The sequence below is a fragment of the Nannobrachium achirus genome, assembly GCF_963921795.1.
Source record: "Nannobrachium achirus genome assembly, chromosome: 11".
Lineage (NCBI taxonomy): Eukaryota > Metazoa > Chordata > Actinopteri > Myctophiformes > Myctophidae > Nannobrachium > Nannobrachium achirus.
The window spans coordinates 18,171,281-18,186,062 of NC_137820.1; the positions used below are offsets into that span (position 1 = coordinate 18,171,281).

Genomic DNA, 14,782 nt, shown 5'->3' on the forward strand with positions numbered 1-14,782 from the left:
TTTTGAAACATAGATAAACAAGAGCTCTTTCGTTGTTCAAGGTCTCTTATTAGGGTACGTATGGAGAGGAACCGTGTACTGTTAAGGCATGTGAAACACGGTTTTCTTTGAAATGCAAGAGACATTTTTCATCCAAAAATATAAAGAGGAATGTTGACAGAAAAATAGTGTTCATCCTACACAGTTTCATCAGTACAAAGCCATTGCATCTTATCAGTTCACACCCTGTCACCAGACGTATTTGTAGGCGGAGATGTCATTGCCTGGCTATGTGAGACTACAGTGCACCCTGTTACCTGTGCTCATTCAGTCTCAATATGGGTCAAAGTATAATAAGCATTCTTCACAAGGGGGTAGATTCTCTATTTGTACATTACATCTATATGTGGGAATGTCAGTCACACGTGCTGGGCAAAACCAATTCCCGGCACATGGACCACCTGTTGCCTGCCACTAACGGTTCAAATTTGTCTTGTCCTGCGTTTTAGATTGATTCTGAGAGCCTAATGGACAGGGCAGTTCCAGAGACCCCAGAGTTTCAAACCGAAGCCCCTTCTGATGGTGACCTGCAAACTAATGTTTTGGTAGTGGGAACCGCAGAGGTTGAACAAACACGTCACTTAGCTTGCTCTCCTACTACTGCGGTGAACAAGGTCAACTGCCGCTCTGATTTAACCAGTGTGGGAGCTGATTTGGGGTTCATGGATGGACAAGAAGTTGTGCTGGAAACACAAACACAAACCGAGTCAAAACTGTGGGACGTGAAAGGGCCTGAAGCACCTTACGCTGAGGACAATGGATATATCTCACAAGCCAGTGTAAGACTGTTACTGCGTTTTTGCATAGATAGATGTCATCTTTAAAATTCACTTGTGTAAAGCCTTTCTATGGGCATTTCCTCATTGTGCATCCTCCCCAAAAGGTTAATTATGCTGGTGGTTCCTGTCTACAGGTAGACTATAGCATCCCAAAGACGGAGTCAAGACAGGAATCGATGTTGACAGACAGAGAACAGAGAACGAGGGAACCGGTCTCAGTAGTGGAGAGAGAGAGGACAATGCGCAGCCTGGTGGACATGCAGAGAAAGGTGGAACAGAAGCAGCAAAGAGACAGAGAGAGACAACTTTTAAGGGTGAGTCTGAATGAGATGGACTGAGGAATTTTGAGGGAAATTAGTACACAAGCTCAGAGAAATTATATTATTATATCATTATAAGTATTTTATGAATTAGTTAGTGCCGTCTTTGTGAAATGAAAGAAATGTCTTTCCCTGGGGTCCAAACCTTGTGAAAATAACAGATCTACAATGTGTGGCATCTTTTACGTTTTTTAGAAATGTTCTGAAAAAGTTAAACATCTTTGAAGTAAAAACAAAAATCCATAACAACAGTTCTGCAACCCATATGTTTGCGAAACACTGCTGTAATGCACATCTTGATTTGTTTCAGGTCCAGGAGCGGCTGTCTATCGTCCAGAACAGGAAGGCACAGGAGGATCTACAGCAAGACAGAATATGGCAGCTCACACATAATTTACCACAGGTAAACACAAACTACAACTATCGATTATCTTCTTAGTGATAATTATAACGATACTTTGTAATCAAATAATCACTAAGCATTGTTTTGGGGGATGTGTATACAGTATATTTTTTTAAATATATATCAAAGAATAGAAACAAAACAATTCAAATACATTTTGTATAATCAATTAAATCTGATTAACCTCCATTTATACTTTGCCGTACAGCAGCAACACAAAACTACCATAGCTAAAATAGCAGAAGTACAAGCTCACAATGCATCACATCACACATTTTTGCTATTTTTGTTGTAGTCGATATTAATTAATAAATAATATTTTTCTATATAAATTATTTTATTGAAATCAAAATTATTTTAATAATAGCTCAAATCGATTTGATCGATTAACAGTTGCATCCCTAGAATGCACATTTATAGTGTCCCAGGGTGTTGATCAGCTGGACAGTATGATAAACATCCATTTGGGGGGTGTGTGTGTGCATGTCTAAGGAGGATAAGAGCCAGCAGAAGGCTGTTGTCAAAGAGCGACTGGAGCAGCTACGGAGGGAACGCTCCTCAGTCATGCAGTCCAAAAGGGACAGGTACAGTAGGTTACAGACAACGCTACAAACAATTAACACATAGGACCTGCACCCTTCCTCTCTTGGTCTTACATTTTTCCTGTCTCATCTTGACAGGAACACTGCTGGTTTCAAGGAACTCCTGGGACCAGTAGCTCTCCACAGCATGGAAAGTGATGATGGTGCGGACTGACCCACGTACAATTACATTATTCCACATTAAATGTTTCAAAAACTATTTTCCCATCCATCCCAATTAGTCTCAAGGATGCCATAACGCAAACAAGCAATACTTTTCCTTACAACATAAGGTCACAACACTTTTGTTTGTTATGTTCCTACTGTAAAACTGTCTTGACTTTTTACCACCTGCATTGTTTTGTCCAATATTACTTTTTGATGTGTTACTACAAAGAATTAAAGAATTAAACTATTCTTATCAGATTTAGCTTTGTGTATTCTTGTACACAAGCACGCAGATGAAATGAGACAAAGAAAACTATATTCTTAGTGACTGTTTATTATACAGTTTAATCATCTCAACAAACATATGCATCAACAATAATGTCATTAATATCAATGACCCCTTTAGTTGTCTGTAGGCGTTATTCTCCTGCGGCCTAAAATGAAATATACAATAAGGGGCGCATCTCAGCAGTCAACAGGTGTTCTCTCTACTCTCCTTCATATAAACGTCGCTCTTCTCCAATGGCACAGATAGCCAGTATTCACTCAGAATAGAATATACATGATATTGTAACTACAGGGAGGACACCACTGTAGACTGTGAATGCACTGATGGATTCAGCTGGTATTTACAGGTCTATATGGGGATAGGGAGTACTGAGTGAAGCATGTCCATGGACAGAAGTTTGGCTAACAAGTCTACTATTGGGGAGACATGTACAATACAGAGGAACAGAGATGCGGCCCACAGAGTTTCCTGCTCAGGAGGAAGAACTCTTGGTCCTGGTGAATAGAGGGCAAGGAAAGGGTTGACTAGGTGTGAGAAAGTCAAAACAAGTCAGCACATTCAAATTATTTTTTCCTCCTTTAATTGACCTTATCTACGTATAGCATTCACCCACACTGCAGCCAAACAGCAGGAATACCAACCAGCTGACTGAGTCGGAACGTTCTACAGAAGCTCCCACAAACTCAGCCACTGTTACTGTACAAACATACAGAGACACGTTACAGAAGTGTGCCCGCAGCTCTAAGGTAAAAACAAAAAGTTAGATTCAAGTTCTGTGGTCTTAAACACACAAACATTCAAACCACCAAACACAAAAGCGTAAGTTCCAAGCTACAAAAACATGACTGAGAAATGCTGTTGCTTAGGGCTTTAATATTCTAGCAATATGTGATGGGTGAGGATTGATCAGAACTTGGGTGACCCCATTTTAGCGATAGGAAGTTGAGCTTACAAGTGATGTTTTATCTCCCTGTACAGCTCTCAGCAGGCTGTGTAAAAGGGGCATGCTTTCAGGGCTGTATTCAGGTCAGTTCTTATTGACTGCAGGCCAGGGCACTTTTGACAGCAGTAACACTGAGGTACGCACACAGTTTGGGAGGCACCACTTTCTATGGTGTCCTGCTCTGGACCTATGATATTTTACGCGAGTTCTTCGGCAAGAAGCAGCATGCGCTCATGTGTGATAGACTAAACTACACCTTATACAAGATAATCAACAATATTTGCATTGTATACACTAGACTGGCATGTTCCCACAGTGAAAGGTAAAAGCTTGGGATGAGTATGGGGAAGCTGGAGTCTGGTGGAGAGCTCGAACCCTCGACGAGCGGGGTTACCTTCTTGCTGGAAGTTCTGATGATTACTACGGTCCATAAAACACAAAATGGTGGTCGCACATCCAGCAGCTCGCTGACTCATGGGCACACACTGGAGCTGTACAAAGTGGCTTGAGGTGTATGTGTATGAGAATGTGTGTGTGTGTGTGAGACTCTTTCTCACCTCACCCTGGGAACTGAGAAAGGAGAGAAATGTACATGTATGGGTGTCAAGTCTTGACTGATGGGAGTATGCAATGGAATTGGATGGGTATGCAAGTGCGTGCACGCGCATGTATGAGTCTTCCTACTGGTGTGCGCACTGCACCCCTGGCCCATGGTGACCTCCCTCCTCATCAGAGCTATCATTGTAGGCCTCTCTCCTGGCCCCACCCGACCCCTGACCTCTGTCATAATCCTTCAGGTCAACCTCCTCAGCATCTGCAGAGATTACAGGAACCTCAGCACGAGCAGGTAGCAAATCCTCGAGTTCCTGCACAACAAAAAAATGCAAAATCAATAGGGCTACCCGCCCTTGTGAACGTGTGCATGCTTTGGGGATATTGCCATTTTCTGAAAGCAACATGTTCATGTCAGCTGTTATTGGAATATGGCGGTGTTACTCACAGTGAGTTTTTCAGGGCTAATCCAGTTGTTGTCGGGGAACTGAACGTCAAACTTGACAAACAGGTCTCCTTTCTCGAAGGGGTTCCTATACTGAGGCATTCCTTCGCCCTTAACCACCCGAATACAGCCTGTAACAAAGTAACACACAAGATTATACACAAAAGGGAATTCTTTGACAGGAGACCTTTGTTGAACTATGCACCAGAAACAACATCATATTGTAATCAAAGAATGCTCACTGAATATAGCTAAATTAGTTTCTGTCTCATTGTAAAATAAATAACTTCGGTATGTTTTTTGTTATAACACATACTTGGAAAAAGATAACTTGTTTTTCAAATCATTAACATCAATTTCTATTATATTTTCCCTTCTAATCTAAATGACTTTTTAGCCACTTTCAATAGGCCTACATAATCCACTTTCAGAGGTGCACTGTATTATGGAAGTATTCCAGAGTTCAAACTCTGTATGTATGAACACAACATTCCAGCTCACAACGACCTACTGTACACCGGACGCTTCCCTATTAAGCTGAGTATTTACCTTTATTTGTTAACGCATCTGAAACAGACATTCTCCTGTTCCATGCTAGATGATTCCCTGTACATTTTCAAGTGTTCATATAAGTAAGTGGCTATATGGAATCCAAGCTCCCAAACCAGCAAAAGCGCCACAATCTAACAAAGAGTTAGAATAGTGTAATGACAAAAATCTCCTCTTGTTCCTTGGTTGTGTTCCTCAGGAATGCTAACTTAATTAAAAGACAGCAAAGTGGTCACATAAGCCTTGCCGAACCGGTTTCTGTAGCGTGAGGCAGCTTGATGTGTACAAGTACACCCCCTGGACATGATGCTAGTATGTCACAGGTTGTTGAGTGCCAAGCACAGAGGCATTGGGTCCCATTTTTATCGTCTTTTGTATGACCCAGCCAGGGATCAAACCCCAACCTCCCAATATCAGGGCAGACACTAACCACAAGGCCACTGAGCTGGTCAAACAGGGATGAAATTACCTGGCTCTATGACTTTTCCAGGTGGATACTTGACAAGCAGTTGGCGTGAATCGAGGTGTGTGACTGTTATCTGGAAACCACAGAGAGCCTCGACCAGGCCGATGCGCTGGGTCATGTGAAGGTCATTGCCATCGCGACGGAAGTCCTGAAGTGGAAAACCCCAAAAGTTTAGTTATCTTAGCCAGTGGTTGCAGTTTACTATGAAACCCGGCAGATCCTGTCCGTCAGTCAGTTAGCCCATAACGCCTCAATGTCTATAGCTGACCTGTTGTGACATCACATTGTTGACTGTCACACTTATGACCAAGACAGCCTATGCTAGCAATCATATATGGATGTAATCATATATGATGTAATCATTATTAAGCCCATATTTGGCAATGCCCATATGGCCAAGACAGAATTAATTTGCAAATCAAGACTGCTGACTATCATCACCTGGATATCCATATATGAAGATCACGACACTGACCTCATCAAACCCTGGATAACCATACATGGAGACGACTGATCATCATCTAGATCTCCATATATGGAGCTGACCTCTACATCTGAGCTTTGCGGAGCATAATAAAATTAACTCATAAAAGGCACCGCCCACTTCACACTGGGTGTAATTTTTTATTCACTAATGTCTGGCAAAAAGCCAGACTTCATAGCGTGTGAATGCTTGTAATACAAGGTGAGAGATTCCTCTCTTTGTCTCAGCTGGGCTTTGCCAGCAGGCTGTAGTATGCAACCCTCCCTGTATCATCAAAATGTCATATTTAAATGCCGATTTCAGCTCTGACCTTTAGGTGAATGATGGACAAGTATTTGAGGGTTCTGAATCTGTGATTGAGGATTCTGTATTAAGTCATGTGACCAGGTCACATAATATCACACTTTTACACGATACTGCATTAGTACAGCAATAACACAATTTTAATTGTCCATTATGAATTATATTATACAATAATAATTGCAAATATGAATTAAACAGCAACAATGGCACATTTATACAATAAAACACAGCCTGCTACATCAGCACAGTGGATTTGAGATTGTGTGTGTGTGTAATTGAGAGAGAAGAATGTGGGGTACCTCATGTTCTTTCTCCTGGAGTACCAGGACTATGTCTCCTGGTTCAGTGCCTGGTGCCTGATCAGCCTCCCCAGAGAAGGTGATCTTCTGTCCGTGTCTCATACCTTTGTCCACATGAACCTCCAAAAGCTTGGTCTCCTTACATACTTTACGACCTTCACACTTCTTACAGCGGTCCTTCTCATTTATCACCTCGCCTGCAAATTAACACGTACAATTTAATAATGTTAATGCGCATGAATGTGAATCATCTACCATTATCAACTCTATGTTAAAGGCTGTGTGTAGGTGTTGAGATGTGTTACTGACCCTCTCCGTTGCAGTCTGTGCAAACTGACTGCATCTGTTGAACCATGCCAGGGGCCAGCTGTCTAATCATGATTCTCATACCGCGTCCTCTGCATGCTACACACTTCTGGACTGCTCCAGCCTTACCTCCCTGACTGGAAAACACAAAATTATAAAGTGTTAATTTAACTCACAGTCATAAATGGATGCATTGAAACGGAATTTGACAGTGTAACAGATAAATTAGTTAATAATAGTCCTGATATCTCAGGAGACAACATTTGTGTACAACATAAATATAACCATTACCTAAATCCACCTGGGATTTCTACAGATAGATAAGTTTGGCGTTTTGAATTTGATTCAATTAAATTGGACTCACCCATTACAGGAACCACACAGGACATTCTTACTGAGCTGCAGTTTGGTGGTTTTGCCATTGTAGAGGTCCTCAAGGGAAACCCTGCATCAGAGAAAAGAGACACTTCAATATTGTGCAGGTCAGTTTGTTTCCCATTAGTAAGGTGTGAAATATAATATAATGTGTGTGGTGGTGGGGGGGGGGGAGGGTTTCACACTCTTAGGGGAGACAGAGAGGTCATATTCTACAGCACATTTCTCTCTCTCTCTCTCTCTCTCTCTCTCTCTCTCTCTCTCTCTCTCTCACACACACACACAGAGAGAAAGAAACGGCCGAGTCGAGACACAGTGAACGTCTGCACCGATGCTTACAAGGTCTGGTGTTTTTCTGAGCTTATAAATGACACGTCTCACAGCAGTCTGAGCTTTGAGCATTCACAGTATCTGCAACTCACTGACTGCGTTGCCAGAAAATGTAAAAAACGGAAGTGAATGTGGTCTTGAGCATCTCTGTGGCAACAGAGATTACTTTTCCTTCCCAACCAATCAAAGAACCCAACATTTAATGAAATGTCTGTGCCTGTACATTTTTCAGAGATACATAAATTGACCTTTAGTGTGTTGGCTATGTATCCTTTGGTGTCCAAACCTATCAGCATATCAACAAATGAATATCCAGTTGGAATGCTGTATGGCTGCAACAATGCAACAAATTCTTATAATGTTGTATAATGTGTGGCTTCATAATGAACATTTCCATAATTGAAATGGTCGGAAATAAAGTAAAACACATAGATTTCTGTCAAATAAGGTAATACTTTACTGTCTATGCATAGTTGCAACGCAGATCATGCTTACTGTTGTAAGTAGTAAAACCCCTGCCCAGGCCAAACACCCACCCACTGTCTCAATGTGAATACTTACTTCAGAGGGTGCACCATATCTTCTCCTCTCCTCCTGCCTCCATTGCGTCCACCTCTTCCCTGTCCCCCCATAAATCCAAACAGTCCTCCTCCAAAGATGTGAGAGAAGATGTCATCCATGCCTGGCCCTCCGCCTCCTCCCTCCCGTAGCCCCTGTTCTCCATAGCGATCATATAGCTCCTTCTTCTCTGGGTTGGTCAGAACCTCGTATGCAAAACTGATCTCCTTGAACTTCAGAAAGGGAAGTAAACAATAAAAGAAATAAGAGACACAAGGCAAGTATTTGGACTGGCACCAATTTAAATTGAGTTTATTGTTAGGCAGGTCCAGTGGAGTGTTCTACCGTGATACGCTTTACACGTAGACATATGTACTTGCAGAAATGTTTCGTAGCCAAGCGCAGCCATTCAAAAAATAAATCTGAAAGTCTAGTATCTGATACGCATCTGATACACAGGAGAAGGGGCTGGGGCAGCAAGAATGTGGACTTCAATACCAATAGCGTAGTTTGAGCGTAGTCTCATAGTATTGAAACTTAATTTGGTGATGCATTGTGCACATGCCATGCGTGTGGGAGGGACATGCCCAGCACCACTGGGCAGGTTGTGAAGAAGTAAAAATATTAAGGTTGTCCATTTGTTCCATTAGAAAAGCAATTTTAGTCTCTATAGCCTACCTAGCTTAGGGATTTGTCCAGATACCCGACACAAATCTCTAAACAATAAAATAACCCGGTTTTCAACATATCAAATGGACCTGTTTTTGCCACAATTACAACTTGATTGCAGCAGTTGCATATACATTTATCATGTTCTGTTCATGTACATGCTCACACCTGACAAACTATGGTAAACATGAAAACATGAACTATGCATTGGTGTCTGAATTCAACGCTGATGTGTGATTGACAGTTGATGTGTGTCAACTGTCAATCACATAGTTGATTGTTTGCAACAGCTATGGTGCGCGTATACATGTGCACGTGCATGAACGTGCACGAATGGGCCTGTGCGAGCACGAATCATAAGTGTCCCCGGTTTAGGGGGTTGCTATTAGCGAATAGGTCACCCAAACCTAGCTGAATAATAGTAGTCATTTGATAACAAAAACTGCACGCCACTGGCCAAAACTACTCGTTGTTGAAAAATTTAAGGGATTTTGGGTTGCTTATCCAGTTCATCTTGTTAGGTCATGTTAGTTTTGGTGCGTCATACTCATACCTTATCTCCAGCATCAGGGTTCTTGTCGGGATGATACTCCTTTGCTAACTTGCGGTAGGCCTGAAATGGACAAAATCAAATAAACCACTATAACACACCACAATCTGCCCACATCATCTGGAGACTGGACAACATGTATAAAGTGCGTAGCAGCTAGCTAGAGACAGAGCACAGCTAACGCTGAGGGACTGCTGTCAGAAAACCATGACACCATGGTTGCCGTTAGTAACAACTAGCAAAGGTGTTGTTGCCATGTTGTACCCATTGTGTTATATTACACACATACATAGTACAGATGAAAAGCAGTTATCTTTACACCAAATAAACTAGATCAAAATACCCGAGCTCTAACATAAGCTAACCAACCTGTATCCAGGTAATTCTTCTTGACACAATATTGAAGTGTACAATCTGTACATTAGCCGTTACGTTAGAGTGGTGTTAGCCCTGGCTTGGTGCAGTTTGTTTTTGCCAGGCTGAATCACGACTCGAGCACACACATTTCTTACTTCTTACATAACACCAAGCCAAATAATATTACTAATAATAATAATAATAGGCTAGCTAACAGGTCGCAAGCTAGCCATCAATTGTTGATTATCAAAATGACTAAGATTAATACAGCTATTGATGGTATGTCTTAAAGGTAAGACACATGCTGATAGTTGGCTATTATTATTATTGGCTGTTAATTTCTATGCTATAACAGCATATTACGAAGCAGATATAAATATCAAGCCAGCTATAGCTCAACACTGCTCTAACCATCGCTAAGCATCTTTTTTTCTTTTAGCTAGCTAACTCAACACGCTAACGGGTAGGCCACACTTTTACATCTATCTCTCTTTCTCGGCATTTCCATGTCTTTCAGATGTACAAGGGCATTGGTTTCTGACCCGACGTACCTTTTTCAGCTCGTTTTCAGAGGCAGACGGTGAAACGCCAAGGATGTCGTACAGTTTGGTGTCCACAACGTTCGCCATTATGCTACTGTACTAGCCCCGGCTACCACAAGAAGAGCTTGCTTCTGCGGAGGAGGTTCACGAGACGAGAGCGGAAAGCTAAGCTACGCAACTCAACACACACCGAATGACTCAAGCCGTCTGGGTACGTCCAGGGATGCCAGATAACACACAGGACACAAGCATTTTTAGCTAGAAAACAAAACCTTAAAAGTTTAAACAAGCTATTTTACAAAAAATAAATAAAACAGCCTTTCAACTATTTGTCAGAGCGTTATGTCTTAAAGGGGCCCCATGATGAATTTCACATTTTTTATTTTTTTCTTGTTTTTTGGTCTTCCCAATGCCCCTCTTCCAGCCCCCCAAAATCCCATTCATTAACTCTAAGGCTTAGAGTTAATTAATGGTATTTTTGGGAAGAAAATCTAAGCCTTGAGTCTAAGACTTCATTTCAGTAATTTTCGAATGGGCGAGTCTGAACCGTACTCTTTTGAAATCAGGCCCTTGTTTATGTCACAGGCCCTTGTTTATGTCACAAAGGGGCTCATTTCCTATTGGGCCCCCTGGAGAAGGGGGCGGTACTTTTTGGGAGGCTATATTCTATTGAGACTATATGAGGTAAAGTGGTACTAAAATTGTCTTGAATGATTGACTTTACAAGGTTCTCATTGTGGTACCATGCTAATCTTCTCTGTATCATTCCAATTTTAGCCCAAAGACAGTGCCCCGTTCCAAGTTCCAACAAAGGGCATTTTCGTATTGCTTCTGAAATGGCTTGGAATTAGAGACAGACAGAACATGACATTTTAATATCAGAGTGGTTGTTTAGGCTAAAACCTGTAATGTTATGGACCAATATTAATATAAAATATATATTTTGAAAAGCATTGTGGGGCCCCTTTAAATCCCAACACTATAATGATGTTTACTGCACTGTTTGTGTTTAGACACTGGCAACTGGTCTTAAATTGGGGGTTGCCAGATGTGAGATAACAAGCAACTGCCTATTGATTGACAGTTGACACGTTTAGTTTAGGCATAGTTTTACGGTGGTTGGTTACGTTTGGAATAAGGTTAGTTTTAGGAATAGTCTCACCTGGTGACGACTGTTCCGAGGTCGCCGGACTTGACCAGGGGGCGTGATTTGGAGCGAGCCTTCTAATCTGTACCCCTTGTCAACCAGTAATGGTCCACCCGATCTACTATGGTGAATGGTCCTACCAGACCACAGGAACTACATTTCTCAATAGAAGAGATAGACAGACAGACAGACAGACAGAAAGACCAGAGACGGATTAACCCCCGCGAGGGCCCTGGGGCCAATCTTTTTTTTTTTTAGGGTGATTTCCGAGCCAGTCTAGACTACAGACCTCTTATTAAAACAGACCAGATTAAAGACCACAGAATATGTGTTTGTGTGAAGAAGCAAACCCAAGCAGAGGGTGGACTTGACCCACTACCTGGAGAACCAGATCTTCCGCTTTGACGTCTTCAACAACTCCACAACCAGACCTCTGGTGGAGACCAGCTTTGATGGCAAAAACTCATACTAGGGTGGACATTCTTCTGGAAAGAATCAAGATTGTTCCAAAGGAATCTACACATTAACTGCTTGGGATGTATTCCTCATGTTAGGGAAAAGTATAATAAATTGGTGCCAACCCAACCCATTCTTTCAAACATGGCAGCCATGTTTGTTTACATCTGAAGAAAACATAATGGCTGATAAATCATGAATGCCTGAACGGATTTCTAAGCGGATGTTTTTGTTTGAAAGCTGTGAACAGCATCTACACACGTGGTGCATCATCTAGGCATGGGCGTGCACTTTTTACACACTTGCACAATTACATGGAAGTCTATGGTAACCATGGCAACGTGAGACATTGAAGAGAAAAATCATAGCAACATAAGGTAAGTTGAAGTTAGGTTGAAACTATGTTGAAGTTATGTTGAAGTTAGGTTGAAATTAGGTTAGGTTGAAGCTATGTTGAAGTTACGTTGAAGTTACATTGAGGTTAGGTTGAAGTTAAGTTGAAGTTAGGTTGAAACTATGTTGAAGTTAGGTTGAAATTAGGTTGATGTTAGGTTGAAGCTATGTTGAAGTTCCGTTGAAGTTACATTGAAGTTAGGTTAAAGTTACTTTGAAGTTGCGTTGAAGTTCCGTTGAAACTATGTTGAAGTTACGTTGAAGTTAGGTTGAAATTAGGTTGAAGCTAAATTACATTGAAGTTAGGTTGAAGTTAAGTTAAAGTTAGGTTGAAACTATGTTGAAGTTACGTTGAAGTTACGTTGAAGTTAGGTTGAAATTAGGTTGATGTTAGTTAGGCTGAAGGGTTACATTGAAGTTAGGTTGAAGTTAAGTTGAAGTTAGGTTGAAACTATGTTGAAGTTACGTTGAAGTTAGGTTGAAATTAGGTTGATGTTAGGCTGAAGGGTTAAAGTTCTGTTGAAGTTACGTTGAAGTTGCGTTGAAGTTACGTTGAAACTATGTTGAAGTTACGTTGAAGTTAGGTTGAAATTAGGTTGATGTTAGGTTGAAGTTACCGTCGAAGTTACATTGAAGTTACGTTGATTTTAGGTTGAAGTTAACGTTAGGTTGATTTTAGGTTGAAGTTAGGTTGAAGCTAAATTGAAGTCAGACGTTTTTCTACTGAAAAACCTTGGCAGAGGCGGATGAATTAAGTATACATGACGCCACTGCATAAGATGGAAGTGGAAGATGTCATTGTCAGTGGATCTGTTGGGATGGTAGGCAAACCAAAAGGTCCAAAGTGCTGGAGAGATTAGCTCTAGTCTACACTATGGACTAGAGCTAGGAGCAGGTCTACTCCTCCTTGACCAGTCTCTCAAAGCACTACATTACCTTTGAGGTTAGTGCTACCGGGCAGTTGGCCTAATCATTGACGCTGTGCGAGGTGTTATTGGGCACGGCCAGGGAATCCGGGATAATCAGTGGTGGAGCTCTTGAAGCATATAAGAGGGACCTGGGCCCTGGACTGGGCCAAAGAGAGACTTTCAAAACAGGAGATCATCATCGCAGGTCTTGATGACTCGCCCGGAGATGCCATCTGTACAAAAAACAAATTTCACCCACTGTTTTACACGTTCAACTAAGGGTCAAATCACTAAACAGCTCTGTCCATGGTGCTGAAATATCAGTGATACTGCGCTGGAAGGGTAGGTGAGACTGGAGCAAGCTTCAGTTAATTGTAATATATTATTATGGGGAAACTGTGTTTCAATATTGTTATTAGACAATTATAATATTCAACGAATATTTGTGTTGTTTTTGATATTTTTGTTTGTTTTAGATTTGTCATATTCCATCCTGATTGGCTAAGATCTAAAGTTTTGGCCCGTTTTGAACAAAATGTAACAAATCATGAACTCAAGGTCTGATTGCAGAGAAACAGCACTATGTTGTTGTTGAGGAACAATTAATACCACCTTTTTAACATTGCCCTGCGCCACCAGGAGGCCGATTTTTGCAAAACATGTTTTTTTTTTTTATATTAGGCCTATTTTGTCCAAACATCACGCAAATCGGCCTACACAGTTGATCAAGATTCAAGACGGATCTGTCAGATTTTTCATATTCAATCCTGATTGGCCAATTCCGAACATACCTGACCTGAAGGAGAAATGTGCTCCGAGAGGCACTTTTTCTAGTTCTGATTCTGATTATTATTATTGCAACCAAGTTTACTATGAAAACCGACACATCTTGTCCACGTATCCGTGTATCAAGACTGAAGGTTACGCCTGACACTGTGGTTCCCCTGACACATTACTGTGACATCACAGGTGATATCACAGGTGACCACCTACAGTATGTAAAAGTCCATATATGGGTATTCCTCAGAATCCCCTTTATGCCCATATATGAAGATCCCTGATGTCATTGATATTATATACATCACTGGCCATATCTGTGTGGCTGGTTCAGATAGGATTCTCCATGTATGGGCATAAAAGGGATTGTATGTTGTGATGTCATGGGAACCACTCTAACAGAATCCCTTTTATGCCCAATTGCCCATATATGGAGATCCCTGATGTCATCAATATTAAGCCCATATCCAAGAGGACTTCATATGGGAATGCCCATATATGGAGGAAGACAGCCCATATCTCAGACAGGGATCTCCATGGGCATAAAACAAGGGATGTACCATATACAGTACATGGATCTCCATATATGGGTACAAAAAGGGGTCTCCATATGGGTAACTGGGTCCGATATACATCACTGGCCAGGTCACATGTCGCCTGAGGCGTCTACTAGTGATTATTATTATTATTATACTTATTATTATTACTATTATTATACTATCCAATGGACAAGACAGACTAGTCTAGTGTGTATGTTACCTGACAACCAGACCATTAGCCAATCACAGCGCTAC

The 14,782-nt window shown here is 41.4% G+C and overlaps 1 protein-coding gene across 1 annotated transcript; it reads right to left on the reverse strand.

The window, feature by feature from the left end:
• Positions 1 to 2,606: 2,606 nt before the first annotated feature.
• On the reverse strand, positions 2,607 to 10,470 carry dnaja2b (DnaJ heat shock protein family (Hsp40) member A2b). The gene is made up of 9 exons (XM_080736474.1): positions 10,317 to 10,470; positions 9,412 to 9,471; positions 8,193 to 8,422; positions 7,291 to 7,371; positions 6,930 to 7,063; positions 6,621 to 6,817; positions 5,538 to 5,682; positions 4,523 to 4,650; positions 2,607 to 4,388 (listed from the first exon to the last, which is right to left on the reverse strand). The coding sequence occupies exons 1-9, from the start codon at positions 10,392 to 10,394 to the stop codon at positions 4,203 to 4,205; spliced, it is 1,239 nt and encodes a 412-aa protein (XP_080592600.1). The 5' UTR covers positions 10,395 to 10,470; the 3' UTR covers positions 2,607 to 4,202.
• Positions 10,471 to 14,782: the final 4,312 nt, after the last annotated feature.